The sequence below is a fragment of the Anas platyrhynchos genome, chromosome 2 (genome assembly GCF_047663525.1).
Source record: "Anas platyrhynchos isolate ZD024472 breed Pekin duck chromosome 2, IASCAAS_PekinDuck_T2T, whole genome shotgun sequence".
NCBI lineage: Eukaryota > Metazoa > Chordata > Aves > Anseriformes > Anatidae > Anas > Anas platyrhynchos.
The window spans coordinates 88001061-88016757 of NC_092588.1; the positions used below are offsets into that span (position 1 = coordinate 88001061).

The following is a 15697-nucleotide window of genomic DNA, read 5'->3' on the forward strand; positions in this document are numbered from 1 at the left end:
GTCTCCCCTAAGCTCCTGATGTGTGCTCCCTGCTCCAGCAATAAGGAGCTGGACGGCAGGACTCAGCTCCCTGGAGCTTTGCTGTGGAGGTGGTAGAAAGCAGAACTCTGCAGGCTCTGTGGACAGCATTAATTTTGTTGTTTGGTCCCAAGCACGGGGTAAGTGTACACTTCAGGCATCCGGTCTGCAGAGTTCCTGGTTTTCTGCACATGAGCCAAGAAGCACTTTGCACTGTGTAAATCATTCAGGCCACTGAGAAGTTTCTAGTTTTGGCTGCCACCTTGGATTGTCTCACACACCTGTGAGCATTACACAGTGTTTGGTGTAGAAAAGGCAAGTTTGTTGCCGAACTAATGCTGTGCTGTATTTTCAGAGCTGACATGATGAGATCTATAATGGCATTTTCAAAACTTACTCTCTCTGGACCTGGAAATCTTAAACATTAGGTATATAGTAACTAGGGGATTTGGGTGGTCTCAAACTTTTTATAATCAAGCAAAGATAAAGTAGATGAATTGAGAGAATATATATACTTCCAGAAAGCCAGATAAATGCCAAACCTTTTGTGACACTGGCTTTCTCAAATGAATGGCTGCCCCAGATTCAGCATGAAAAGGACCAGTATGTCTACCTACAGTTTGCCAGCCACACAACTTGTGCATATTTAGCCAAGAAGAGATGGTGTCCAGCCTCAGAGCTACACTATCATTAACTAAGTAGTCTTTCAAAGGCAGAAATGGTGACGTTTGCTAAAAGTGGGCTAGCACTTAAGTTAGCATCACAGAAGTTGTTAATGTAATCAAATCGTTCACAGAGCAAACAAAATCCTGTTTAGGAAAGCTGATTCTATCTTCAGTGTCTCTTTCTGACTTAAACATGTAAGGGTTCTGTTTTGTTGTATACCGAGTGCCAGTGTATAAATTTCTCGGAGAAGAAATTGCTGTTCAGCCATCCAAAATTGCTGTTTCCCTGTGACCACTGGCATGCTCAACCTAGAGCATCTCAAGATCAGCCAAGTTCTTAAAGGGCATATACATCTTATTGGCTTCAGTGAGCATGTTTGAATGGTTTAAGTTATTCATGCTGCTTTGGGTGTGCTGGTCAGCACATAATAGAGTACCTGGAGCCACAATGCCTCTTGTCACACAGCTTTGGGAAAAAAAAAAAAAAAAAGGAAGAAAGCGAGGCATATGTGCAGCACTCTTACAACTGTGTACCCAGACTGAAGTTGCAAGTCATCTGTGCAAAGAAGGAAGACGCTTCACACCTGTTGCTCCAGTGAAGTGCAGTCCACAATGCTCTTCAGTCCCAGGAAAACCTAGGCTGAGTATGCCAGCAGTGAAAATGCATCTTACCAGTCATGGAGTCTCATGATTGTATTTTCCAGATTTTCTGATCATGGTGAAGAGGGATAGAGAAAAATACATTTCTGGGGGGCAGAAAGAGCCATGTTCTTATTTAAATGTGACACAGCAGATTGTAAAACCATAAGTAAGGCAGAGCTTTTTTCCACAGGATTTTTTTTTTTTTTTTAATAAAAAAAAAAAAGAAATAGAGTTAACTAAGCATGTGCTTCATGTAACTAAGAAAAGATGGAACTTGCCTTAGGGAAACAAAGGGCCATTGATCAGTGTCCCTGAATGTAAATTCTGCATGCTTCATGGAGATGAACAGTGACATCCCAGTTAAATCACTGAGGTGGTGGTTGAAGGTTAAATTAATTAGGCACTGATGTCATTTTATCATCTATTATAATTCATTCTCTACTTGAATGTGTATCTATATATTTATACAGATACTTATACTATATATAAATAGCCACGTATTCATATAGATACACACATGCAGTTAGATCACTTAATAGCTGCACTAATTGTTTTTTTAAAATGGCATATTGGTGTTAAGGGAGAATTCTTGCCATCTGTTTTGGGTAACTCTGAATCATGCAAATACTGCAAAGTCAGTTGACTCTGTAGGTAGCTCTTATTTCACAAGCTACACGGGAACTGGAACAAACAAGTACATCTAAGTTGGTGCAACTTTTTTTTGTGAGAGAAAAGTATACAGTGACTTTGTTTGCAAGCGTTAGCGTTTGCCAATATATTATCTATAGCAATGAAATCACAGTGTCCTTTTTGTTTGTTTTTGGTCTGCCAGGTGAAATTGTTAGCAGTGCTGTTAGGAAGCGTGGGTAGCTAGCTGCTGCTCTAGCCAACCTTCTGCTGCTGATGTTGACTCATCTGTTCAGTCAGCCTGGACGCTGCAGCAGCACGGCAGGGAATATAGGGGGAAAGAGGTCCTCCACCCTTTGTTTAGATAGTATATCAAGAAATCACTAAAGAGGTTTTTTGTTTGGCTTAAGGTGGAAATTTCAGAATTAACAGAAAAAAAAAATAATTTGATTTTGATGTGGTACTCTCAAACATCAAAGAACTAATGTAGGAGACTTTCCAACTCTTAATTAAAGAGGGGGGATCTGTTGCATTTCAACAAAGGAGTCCTAGGAGAACAAATGCATTGCCTTTTTCTGTGATATGCACATACAGAAGAACAAACAACTGCCTTCATTTTCTGTTCTTCCCCTGCAAACACACGCACAGATGTGTGCGCATTTCAGTTGGCCTTGGTATCTGGTGTTCTAGCTGGGTGTAGATTTGCAGAGCAAGCCCTGAATGCATAATGTAAGAATGTGTAGAGATAGAAGAGCAGCAAGAATGAAGGACCAAATCCTAAAAAAAAAAATGCCAAAGTTAGACTGATGCTATCTGAGACGTACTGAGATAAAAGAAGCAGGTGTAATTAATGTACTGATTATACGGGATTAAGCTGGGTCATTTATCCAGGCCATCACGCAACTCTAGTCAGCCAGATAGATGTCTGTGCTGATCATGGGGATCCTCCTGACTTTCTTCTGTAAGCCTGATAGTCCTTCTGCACGCTAACACCGTATCTGAATGTAAGAATCTGAAGGATCTGAAATACACTCTTACAGGTTTTAAAACTTAAAGCAGCCCCTGGATGTCCTGGACACCCCTAGACTGCAGGAGGTCCTTGGTAGTGATGTGAAATAGCAAGTTTTATGTGGCAGTGGAAGGGGTAACTTCGGCATGGAGAGCTGTGCAAGCCTGCAGCTCCTGCAGGCTGAGCACAGGGGTCCCGGGGGCCCGAGGAGCGCTTGTGCCTCGGGAGCGGTGGCTGCAGCAGTGCCATGACCCAGCAGTGAGAGCCGGGGGCCATGCAGTGAATGGAGCCCTGTGCCTTTGCTGGGATGGGAATAATCTGCCCTTTCAGTGCAGCCCGACCTCTGGTTTCCCAGCAACTCAAAGCTGCACGGCAGAATATTTTGCAGAGTTCCTAATTTACACATATCAGATATTGGCTGGGATTGAAACCTGGCTAATTTCCCATTACGACTTTCTGACAAAAGTCTTGATACATGAAGAAGAAGAGAGAGGACTCCTTAGGAGATAACTCTTTTAATTCAGATCTTTTCCTCGATGCAGGAATTGCACTGGAAAGTTGACTTCCTTGCAAAAGCAGCACATCTGTGTGTTACGTTGGCTCTTTATTCTGTAGGCTTCTCTGTTGGTCTGGTGAGAGAACAAACTTTGTGTAGGAGCGAAATGCATCAGAGAAAAAGAAAACCACTTGTGACTGCATTACTGAAAAAGGGTGCGATCAAGTGCTACTTCCTAATGTTGCTTGAGTCCATTTTTTGATTTTCAACTAGAAAGTTGCTGGCCTTCGTGGACATGCAACAAGCACATACGCTCCACATCTAATTAAAAATAACTCAAACTTGTTTATTACTTTTAAACTGTATGTTTTTCAGAGGTGTGATTCCTGATTGTTGTAAGATTTTTCCTTTTTTTAAAGGTTGGAGTTGATGATGTGAAGGATGTTTTTGTTACTTGGTGCCAAACGTGTGAAGGGTTTGTAATGACTTAATCTAATCTAGTCCACAGTGCTGCAGCCTGTGCCTTAGAAAGTCAGCCAAACTTCCCTTGCTGGACTGTCAAATACTTGCATAAGAAATGAACCTGCTCCATGCCAAGATGAAGCTTGTGTCTGGGAAGTGCAGTTTTGGATTACAATGAGTACTGTGGGTCAGGAGCTGGGCGTCTCCTTCCTATCCTCGACACAAAGTCCGTGTTTGGGAATTCCCATACCAAAGGTTATAGAAGCCAGCGCTGAGCTTTATAAATAAATAAATTAGCATTTTTTCCAGAAATAGAGTGCTGAAAGGGGATCGCTGAGATCATTTAGTTGAACCAGCTGCATGGCAAACTGTAGGGAAAATAGCACCTGCTGGAAGAAGGAAGTCCGGCATTTTCTTGAAGGGTCTAGTGGTTTTAGAGGGTCCCACCATCAGGAGTAAGCAATTCCAGTTAACACATTTGAGGGGAGTGGAGAAAAGTCATGCCTTCTAGTTTAAATATGTCTTCTGTTGATTTTCATGCTCTTCATGTGTGTATCTGCTACATTTTAGAAACTGTTGTTGAAGGTAAACTCTTAGTTTAGCTACTTACAGATTATCATCAAGGCCTTGCAGGTTTCTCACTGATGAGCTTCTCAAGGCTCTTATTGAAGTCCCTTGCTGCTTTTCTTCAGTCTGATCTTTATTCTCATGACTCTTTTCTAAATGCTTTCCAGTTTAGCATCTTCCTTTATTGCACTTCAATTTGGATGCAATATTTCAGTAGCAGTCACACAGCTGAGGAACACAGGATAGCCCACAAATCACTAAACCAACTTCTTAAATACCAGAGAATTTTTAGCATTTTCTTAAGAGCAATGCCCCAAAACAGAAGACTCAAGTCCTAAATGGCATTCAGGTGTGCAGTCCTAAAGGAAGAGACTGTGCCCAGATCAAGAGGAAGTGGCAGGTTGGTGTCCTGGGACTGAAACTCAGGTCAGTGCGATTTGGATTTACTGTTTATCTGCCACTCTCCTTGTGCTTCATGAACTGGTGTCTTTGTCCTCCTGTGAGTGCAATGTTAGCTCCTTCCACCCACGTGTAGCCAGTAAGGTCTTGTGACTGGAATTGAGGTTATTCCCAGCCATTTCTACCTCTTTATTTCTACTTGCAATAGGGAAGAAGAGATGATATCCCTGTATCTTCTCCCTTCCTATGGAGCTGCAGACTCCATAAGCCTCCAAAAGGCTTGCTTAATTTTGTGTCACCCTGGGAAAGCAAGGAGAATTGCAACAGTGGTGACAAAAGTCATCTGCAGTACTATTTCAGGATGCTTAACACAGTACCACTGCTGAAGTAATACTGTTAGCATTTTAGTGAGAACTCGCTATTTGGAGGATTTCACAGACTAAAGTGTGAGATTACTTGTAGTAATGCTACAGTAGACATAAAAAAGTAGACAGGATTAGGTTCTTACAGTGATAGTTAGAAGAAATGGTTTTACACCTATGTCAGGCTTCAGCCATGTAAGATGAAATTAATCTTAGTAACAGGTTCTCAAGTATTTTTGTCCTAATTTTCTACCCCCAATAAACCTTTGGATCTTTCAAAAATAAAAGCATGATACTAAACACCATTATCTGTGCCACGCAGGCAAGAAAAAAATCCCATTATAGTAACCATCCTAAAATGGGATTTACTGCTTTTAGATACAGAAACGGACTTATGGCCAGCCTTCCAATAAACTGTCAAATTAAAAAAAAAAAAAAAAAAAGGTTGAAAAGTCTGCTGTAAACAACTAAAAGTATGGTGAAAAAAAAATGAAAACACAACACGGGTGGAGTCCTGGTCTGTGTAAGTTATCTAGAGTCACCGCTGACCTGGAGGGTCAGGATTTCACCATGTGCAGTTGGTTTGTGTGCAGGCTCAGCAGACATGGAGCAGTGTATGTATGGCACAGGCATGTGGCATTGTTCTCTTGACCATTGTAATGAACAATGGTGACACTGGTGTTGGCTGTCCTGACACGGGGTTGGTAAGGGAGGACAGCTGTCCTTGCAATTAGTACCTCACAGTGTGTTTCTTCATGGTATGTCTGTAGCTATCAGGCAGCCTGATCGATCTGATTGATTCTCTTCAGAAGAGGCCTGCTGACCGATCACAATGTGGGGAGAATGAGGCCAGATCAGGGTTTAGTCTGCACGGTTTGGAGGTTTTAATTAGGAGGACCTCAGATGAAATGGCAATGGATTACTCACAGGTGGAGAAGGAGGGTCCATAAAAAGTTCCAGCTGGGGTCTCTGCTGTGAGTTGCACCTTCTGGTGCTGCCCTGGGGCCCTGCCAGAGCTGCTCCAAATCTTAAATCCTGCTTTTTCCAAATGCTCTTAATCGGCTGTCTCACATGGATGGTCCTGCAGCCACTGTTTGGGGACAAATGGCTGTGAGACCTGCTGTGCATTTCAATGGACTCGCTAAATAATGTATTCAAGTAGCAAAGGCTCACTTCAGCAAAAAACTTAGCTTGAGCAGAGAAGGCTCTAAACATACTCAGATAATTTAGGCTTAAATACTGGAGATTTCTGTGCCTTTAACAATCCGTTCCTGTTCCATGAAGTTTTAATTAGTGTGTAAGAAATTATACACTGTCATTTTGAGGAGGTTGCATTCCTCTAGGTTTTTAAATCACCACTACTGAGAGAAGTAGACAAATCCTGTCTTCAGACACCTTTAGAAAGGAAGGTTCACAAAGAGGCTGTTGTGTTTTCTCAGGGTAGCATTTAGTTCATGCGAAACACCCAAAAATAAAATTTATCTGAAATGCAAGACTACAGGGACACTGACTAGCAAACTCATTTAAATAGCTCCAGGATTGTTAGTTTGACTGTTGTTGATGAAAGTAAAAAATCACAGCAAGCCAGTCAGAGTCATTTCAGCATCCTTCCCCCAGTTATGAAGCTAGTTTGAATTCTTATCTTTGCTACAGACAAGCAAGACCTGAAATGTGACATCTTTGTCAATGGACCTAGCTCAGTAGTGTTCCTGACCCAGTTGAAATCGTTAAACTTCAGTGCAAAGGGTCAGTGTGGAAATACCAACTGCTGCATAGCTCTTAAATGGCTGCTTTCTTTAAAATATCCTTGAGACATCCTTACTTGTTAAGTAAGCTGAATGACAGGCAGAGGATAAATACAAAACCATTTTTACATTAATTTATTAAGTCTCCTCCTTTGACTGTTTTGGTACAATTGAAGAACTCTAAAATTACCGTGTTCTTTCTATGCAGTATTATTTTTAACACTGGCATCTCTAACCTGCAGCATGAGTATGACAAAATTCTGAAGTTTGTCACTTACCTGAGCTGTTTAGGGTTGGAAGATAAATCATGCGGGTCAGATGCGGTATTTGGAATTGCAGAGAAGATCAGTTAATCGTGTAAATGCTTGCTGCTGGTAAATGTAGTACTTTCATGTTCAGACCTGTAGAGATTATATAAATGAGACAGCATATCATTATTGAGTTTGCAGTGAAATCTGACCTGGAGTTTGCCAGAGATTTTTTTTGAGGCATAAGTGTTGATTTAATATATGTATGCTCTTTTTCTGTCAAGTTACCACCAGCAGTGTTAGTACTTTTTAAAGGATTTTTTTTTTTTTTTTGGGGGGGGGGAAGGGGGTTGTGTGGAAACCCAAGAGAATTTGGACATGCGAAAATGCAAAATACTGTTATTTTATGTTTATTCAAACAGTGCTTGACTTTCTGCTGCCATGAAGTGGAAATATGAAATAAACCGTTTAGCTGTGATGTACTCTTTGTTTTTATCTACCTGTACTTTCATGGTATTTGTCTGTGTAGACATATACATACTCTGGGATAATGAGGAAACATCTTCAAAAACAAAGCCAGCATCAAACTTGCTGCTTTTTTTGACCCAAATCTCTTCCAGCTACATTTCGTTGCATACTTGACAAGACCATAGAGGGTTTATTTTCTTAATCTTTCTCTGCATGGACTTAGATACGTGGAATTGATGCTTCGCTTCTTTGGAGAGGACATCCAGATTGTCGTGCTCTTTCTGCTCTAAGTGTAGCAGTTCTGGGGTTGAAACCCTAGTGAAGGAGCAGACACCATCAAAGTTGGTGGTGCAAGGAGCTGAACAGTGGGTGGCTGGAGGAACAGGGGTAGAGAGGTAAGATAGTGTTTGTTCAGGGTAGGACAGTGACCAATGTGGACGGCACTGCAGTTCAGGGCCCTTGAATGACAGCAAGAGTGCCCTAGACCCTGCCCATATCCTATCTTTGCAATGTATTCTCCTATTGAGACTGCAGCCATTTCCTTTTCACTTCTTTCAGTTTGCTGGACTGAATCCTTGGCACGAGTAGAGGCTGCCAAGTAGTGTGCGTGGATAAGAATCACTGAGTGTCACGTGGTTTAATAAAGACAAACAATGGGAATGCAGAGATTTTCCTATCAGTTCAGCTAGACTAGGTGTTACAAGTTATTTTATTCACGTTTCAAATCTGTCTAGGAGAAAAGCCTGGCATTAGTTTTGACTCAAGGAGTTGTTGATGGAGATCAGTGGACCATGGGGAACTGTTTCAGAAAGATCTGGTTTAGTAAGTCCCTTGTGCAAGCAGGGGTTATTTTATTTCTGGGGGAAAAAAAAAAAAAAAAAAAAAGAAGATATCAGTGCACCTTGGGATGCAAAAACCCACTACAAGGCAGGGGAAGACTGACCTGTTTTTAATTCATGCTACTTTTTTCCAGAGTTAAATTGCCAAGACTTTGTTCTAGGAGTGAAGAAGAATAGATTTAAAGAACTATGACAGTGAGAAAAGTTACCATTTTTTAAACAAAAAGTTACTTTTTCATATCCTCGTGTCTGTTGTTCAACTTTTCCATCTCTGTACATATCATCCTACTCAAATTGTCACAGCATGATCTATAAGCAAGGCGCTGGTATTTTTTTTCCCTCCTCATCTCTCTGTGAAGTTCCTCCTGCCTAAATAAAATCTGTGAGACTGTATGTAATCTGTCATTATTGTGGCTGTGCTTTTCTGAGGCAGCTAGTAGTTCTGGGATGAAGAAGGATGTCTGACTGGTGAAAGTCAATTATCCTCATTGTCTGAATGGAGCAAATGATCTGCAGAACAACAACACAAAAGTTTTGTGTGTGTGGTATTTGCTTGGGGCCTCCACTTATGGTGCTGTCCAGGGAAAAGGGATGTTGTTCTTCCCAACCTCAGTCAGACTGTAATCTAAGGAACGATTTTATAATGAAAATTATGCGTAGGTGTTAGATGTCTATCCTAATGGCTTCTTTTAATTGTGATTTTAGGCAGAAGCTTTGCCCTTTAGGAGGCTCACAGCATATCAGAGCAATCATTTAGCAGTTTAAGGAGCCACAGTCTCGCCAGCACAGACTCCAGGTCACATTAAAGCCTTGGCATTAGTGCTGTCTGGCCCAAACTCAGGGGAAACTTTTGAATTCTGGAAATGATACATTACAAGTTGTACTGTGAAAGAGTGCACTGAAAAAAAAAAAAAAAAAAGCAAAACCCAAAACACCTTTATCAAATAGAACAGTCCTGACTCGTAGCTATCAAAGAGTAAGAAATTCCACGTAGATGTTGCTCAGTACCTGAATGTGGCTGTGACCCATGTGAGTCCATAGCCTTTTGCAATTTTGTGCATTGGAGGGGTTTTGGAGGGACTTAGTGGTAAAAGTGTTTGTGTTCCTCCCATGGGCAGGGACACCTCCCACCAGACATGGCCTTGAATATTTCCAGGGATGGGCCATCTGCAGCTTCTCTGGGCAACCTTTTGTAGCGCCTTACCACCTCTGAGTGAAGAATGTCCTCCTAAATTCTTTCTGATATCCAATCTAAACATACCCTTTTTCAGTTCAAAACCATTAATTATTCCTTGTTGCTACACTCCCTGACAAAGAGTCCCTCCCCAGCTGTCCTGTAGGCCCCCTTTAGGTACTGAAAGGCTACTGTAATGTCTCCCCAAAGATAGGTGAAATATTTTTTGTATGGATATTTTATTCTGTTCTACACTTAACACCGCTGTGGCTGTTGAGCATAGTTCAAGTGGAGGTGGTCATTGTTCTCCATCTTAGAAGTTGTCTGCAGTGGCATGTGTATAGTCCTTGTGCCCTGCTTCAGTAAATGCTTCTGCAACTGATTCGTAAGTGCGAGGAGCCCTGCTGACTGGAAGTTGTGCTTAAGGTTATCCCTGCCTGTAAGCATTTATGTGACTGAGGCTGAAACCCCCTGTGTCCATAATGGAAAACTACCCGATGTGAAATGTATCACCAAGTCATAAGGTGCTGAATGCTGAGATATGGTGCACAGGACTGCATTTCTTATTTCTTCTGGTTGTTTTCATAAGACATGGGAAACCATGGATGCATTTAATCGTTTTGGGTTTGTCGTGGTTCCGCTCGAGTGGGCAGCCGAGCTCCACCACAGCCGCTCTCTCACTCCCCCTCCTCAAAGAGGAATGGGGAGAAAATATGTGAAAGGGGCTCAAGGATTGAGATAAGGACGAGAAAATCACGCAATAATTAGTGTAACGGGCAAACCAGACTCAGCATAAGAAGACAGATAGTAAGATTTATTGCTCATTACTAACAAGCTAGAGAAGTGAGAAACAAAGGAAAGAAACCAAAAGCACCTCCCCCCCCCATCCACCCTCTTCCACCTCCTCCCCCCGAGCGGCGCAGGGGAACGGGGGAATGGGGGTTATGGTCAGTCTACAGCACTTCTTCTCTGCCGCTCCTTCTCGGTCACTCTCGTCCCCTGTGCTGTGGGGTCCCACCCACGGGATGCAGTCCTTGACGAACTGATCCGGCGTGGGCTTCCCACAGGCAGCAGCTCTTCCAGAACTGCTCCAGATATGGGTCCGTACCACGGGGTCCATCCCTCAGGAGAAAACTGCTCCAACCTGGCTCCCCTACGGGCAGCAGCTCCTGCCAGATCACCTGCTCCTGCGTGGTCTCCTCTCCACGGGCTACAGGTCCGGCCCGGAATCTGCTCCGGCAGGGGTCTTCCACAGGCGGCAGCCTCCGTCGGTGCAGGGCCACCTGCTCCACCGTGGTCTCCTCCACGGGCTGCAGCGTGAAACCCTGCTCCACCGTGGTACTCCATGGGCTGCAGGGGGACATCCTGCTTCACCATGGTCCTCACCACAGGCCACAGGGGACTTCTGCTCCGGCGCCTGGAGCACCTCTCCCCCTCCTTCTACACTGACCTTGGCACCTGCAAGGCTGTTTCTCACTCCCTTGACTCTCCCGGCTGCTGTGTGGCGCAGCAGTTTTTTCCCTGTCTTAAATATGCTCTCACAGAGGCGCAAAACAACATCGCTTATTGGCTCAGATCTGGAAAACAATGGGGCCCTTCCCAAACATGGGGCGGCTTCTAGATCTTTCTCACAGAAACCACCCCTATGGCCCCCTGCTACCAAAGCCTTGCCACGTAAACCCACTACAGGGTTTTGGCTCCCTCCCTGCCTGGCTGCAGCTCTCCTTGTTGCTCAGGTCTGAAGAGTTTCTGGGATGGCCCAGTTAAAAACCCCCAGGTGATGGGAGTTCTGTGCCTTCTGGTTCTTCATATTGAGAAGGGTAGGATAGAGTCCATCCAATCTCTTACCACTGCCCCCAGGGTTACTCAGAGCAGCCAGATTTGTTACTGGTGTAATTCTGGTGATAAACCAGGGTAGGATTTGACCCTCCAATTTAACAGTCTCATGTGTCTTGGAGTAATTAAAAATAATTAGTAATGGAAAGTGAAGGAAATTCACTGATGTAAAAAAATTGCATTGGTCTTTGTGTTGCTTTGCTGATACCACATTAACATCTCTTGAAGTTTGTTGAGTTTTGGCTTAAAAATCCAAGCTTCTGAAGTTGGGTGACACTGACAATCTCAGCTGTTGGTGACAAAACAAGGCTGTTTCTAACTTCTGTAGTTGCAAGAAAAACAGTCTTGAAAATGTTTCTTCCCTTGTGAATCGAAACATGGATGGAAATGAAAAGGGTTTTTATTCTTAAAAAAAAAAAAAGTAATGATCATTCAAACCAGCCTTGTGGCTGACTTCTGACTCGTTAAGTGCCTGGGGCTGGTGTTAAAAGGATTAGGTAGTTGAGCAGCCAGCTGGCTCTGAGCAGGAGGCCCTCCTTCAGGGAGGGAGAGATGTCCATCTGTCCATCCACAGTGTTGCTGCCGGGCTTTAGTGTATCCGCTCCCATTCTCACATCTGAACACGCTGTCCTGACCACAAGTCTGGCGGGGAATGCTGCCCTTTAAGCCAACATGTGTAGGGGTAGAAGGACCGCATCATGGCCTACAACTTCCTCACGAGGGGGAGTGGAGGGGCAGGAGTCAATCTGTTCTCTTTAGTGACCAGTGATAGGACCTGAGGGAATGGTGTCAAGCTGCCACAGGGGAGGTTCAGCCTGGATATCAGGAAGAGGCTCTTCACTGAGAAGGGTGGTTACGCACTCGAACGGGCTCCCCAGGGAAGCAGTCATCACTGCACCAAGCCTGTTGGAGCTTAGGAAGTGTTTGCACTGTGCACTTACATGTAGTCATGTGGTATAAACTTTTGGGTAGAGCTGTGCGGTGCCAGGAGTGGACTCGATGATCCTTGTGGGTCCCTTCCAACTCGGGATATTCTATGGTTCTGTGACAGAACCCTGAACCCCCAACAGCAGCTGCTGTGGTGCAGTGGATGCAGCTCCTGAGCCTCCCTGGGATGCCACGTGCCCATCTCAGTGGGCAGCAGCAGTGTTGGTGGCTGAATTTCTCCATCGTCCCCATCCACCAGCTGAGCCCAGATCAGGTCCTGCAGCCACACAGCGCTGATAACCCCAAGCAGGGCAGGGCTCACCACTGGGACCAGACACTTGAAGGAAAAAAAAAAAAAAAAAAAGGAAAACACAAATTGTTTTCATTTTTTGTTCGGTGCTATTGACTGTAGGGGAGGGGTCAGGCTGTAGTATTTTTCCATATGAATTTCAGTCCCTGAATCAAATGAAGGGGTCAAAAAATTTTGGGGTGGGTGGAATGGTGAGGGCTGAGGAAGTGTTCGCCCTCGTGGCTCTGGGGCAGCTCTGTGCAGAAGGGCTGCTGCACATACAGAGAAGTCGCCTCTCACTGCTCCAGAGAAGAAACTAATGAAAGGAAGAATTGTAATTTATTTTAGACATTCTGCCTTTTAAAGGAGGGGTTTAGAAGCTAATGTATCAATATTTTTTGAAGCTAGCAAATGAGTTACCATCACTAGCACAGAGTATTTTGTTTTATTCATTAACAGATGAAAAAAGTGTAGACAGCTGTTTTTAATTAACTTTTGAGTCTGTTCTTGATGAAATTACTTCTGATAAGTTCAAATTTGGGGGAGTCATTTATTTGCCGAATTGAACAAGAAGCACGATTAAAGCAACTTTATAAATGACAGGAGAGTCCTCTGAGTTACGGTTGCTCGGGGCTTGGTCTTGCTCTCATTTCTGTCAGCTGAAGAACTTAGGCTGAGTGTGAGCTACTTCCGTTTTTATATAAACCAGTAAGTATAGCTATGAGATCCTGCCTTCCAAACTTTCACTTGCAAAATACCAAAGGCTGCACTCTAATTCTGCAAATGACTGCGGTAGGGTAAACTGGTGTGTTTAAGTGGACTTCCAGCTGGTGAATTAGAGAGTGTATTTACATGTGGTGTTATTTCAGTGCCAGGACTGTCAGCATTTTGCTGGGTGGTGATTAGCACTGTCCTGTGTAGCTTTGTTTGGCATTGGCTGACACAAGACCTAGTAGAAGCATAGGTGACTTGGAGGCTTCAGAGATGACACGGGAGGACTCCTAGGAGCAGAAACACAACTGACCAGTATTCACAGGTTTTCATGATGGGGTGGCTAGGTTTATATATTTTCTAAATGAAAAAATGTTTCTAAATGGCATGCAAACTAACAGAAACCTGGAGAATTTTTTTTTATATTTACAGATGAAAACATCTCTGATGTTCAGAATAGAAACTCCTTGACATACAACATGTTTAAGACTTGAGATGTTATTGTCAACTGTAGATGAAGTGTCACTACATTAAAAACTAAATCTTTTCTGATTTTGTTTTGCTTTTTTTTCTAAAACTATCACAGCACTATAATAGCGTATCTTCAATATTTGGAATTGTCTATAGGGACTGTAAGTTCAGTTGCTAAAGAAACAAAATAATTGAGCTTTGCACTGTCAGCTGGTCTGTGGTTTTTACCGTCATTTTGTCCTGCATTGTATTGGTTAGTTTCATATGAGAAATGGAAAGAGATGTCTGATTGGATTATAGGGATGTAAATGTTTTATCTATGGAAGTTATATTATGAATTTACCCTTTTATTTTCAGATATATTTTCATATGTTCTGAGCCGTTACTGTGCTTAAGACATTGTGTAGCCAGTTTTTAGCCTTTGTACGTGTTACATTCATATGTTTTTCCCTGCGTTTATTTCCCCTGACATCTCTAACCATTGCTATTAAAGTCCTTATTTTGAACTTGCTTGTTTTAGATGCCAGACCAGTTTGATCAGACTGTGGTGCTTAACCAGCTGCGTTATTCTGGGATGTTGGAGACCGTCAGGATTCGGAGGGCTGGCTTCCCAGTCCGAAGGCCCTTTCAAGACTTTTATAAAAGGTAAACACAATGACTTGTGCACTTCAGATGTGAGTCATGATGGGGAATAAAGTGAAAATCTAATATTAGAAAATGTAAAAATAGAACTTTTCTCTTAAATAAAGTAATAAATACTTTTTGATTGCCAGGTATAAAGTCCTCATGAGAAACTTAACTCTGCCTGAAGATTTAAATGAGAAATGTGCTGTCCTACTTCGTCTGTATGACAACACAAGTACTGAATGGCAGCTTGGAAAAAATAAGGTAAAGTAATCTGACTGCTGCAGTGGCTTCTGCTTTTATAAAGTTGAGGGGATGGGATTTAGACTGCACAGCTACAGAGGTGTAGTTGTAATGTTAATTGCCTTTGGACTTAGAGGAAGCTGAGCATGTCTGTTGATGCTCTTGAAACCCCTATAGTAACAACTCAGAGTTGTGCTAGAGAATTTGCTGTCTGAAGCACTTAAACGGACTGCTGATTTCACTGACGGAGGAAGAGTCCACTTGGATTTTACAACAATGCTCAAGAGCATGAACACTGGGGAGGATCAGGGCAGAAAACGTGGTTGCTGGACTTAGTCATTCGCAGAAGTACTCACCCTGTGAGGCAGTACTCTGTTCTGCAAGGCAGTTCTCTGTTCGTTACAGTAAATCCACCGGCCTGGCACCTGCTCAGTTGGGGAAATCACAGAGAGAAATTAATTGTAGCCAGCGTTGGTGTGGCAGAGTTGAGCTCTACGTGCATTTGCCATCCCAGTCTAAGAGTCTTTTTCAGAGGTACATGAGACCCCAATATGTGCCCTTCCAGACAACCTGAACTTTGCACCATTTTTTTTCTTCCAAAAGATTTTCAAATGGTGTTTATTAAAAGAGTGGAATTTTACTTTGAGTGAAAAAACAGTGCAGGCAATTCTGCACTCTCATTTTGCAAGCTTGATCTTGGACAACAGCTATGTGCAGAACTTCCACCTGTCTTGCAAATTAGTACTCTTGGACTTAACAAATGATGTAAAAGCATTGCATGTTCAGGAGAAGGTTCCCCACTGCAAGATCTGAGATTTCCTAAATACTAAGATTGCATTGTGCAAATGACTACAGAGTGGATTACAAATCTCAGG

At 42.9% G+C, this 15697-nt stretch overlaps 1 protein-coding gene across 1 annotated transcript in view; it reads left to right on the top strand.

Moving 5' to 3' along the window:
• Positions 1 to 15697, top strand: part of MYO10 (myosin X) — a 163704-nt gene that overhangs the window by 116657 nt on the left and 31350 nt on the right. Inside the window, exons 20-21 of the mRNA XM_038173950.2 lie at positions 14476 to 14600; positions 14729 to 14843. Of these exons, the coding sequence (XP_038029878.2) occupies positions 14476 to 14600; positions 14729 to 14843 (240 nt within the window). The remainder of the gene's footprint in view (positions 1 to 14475; positions 14601 to 14728; positions 14844 to 15697) is intronic.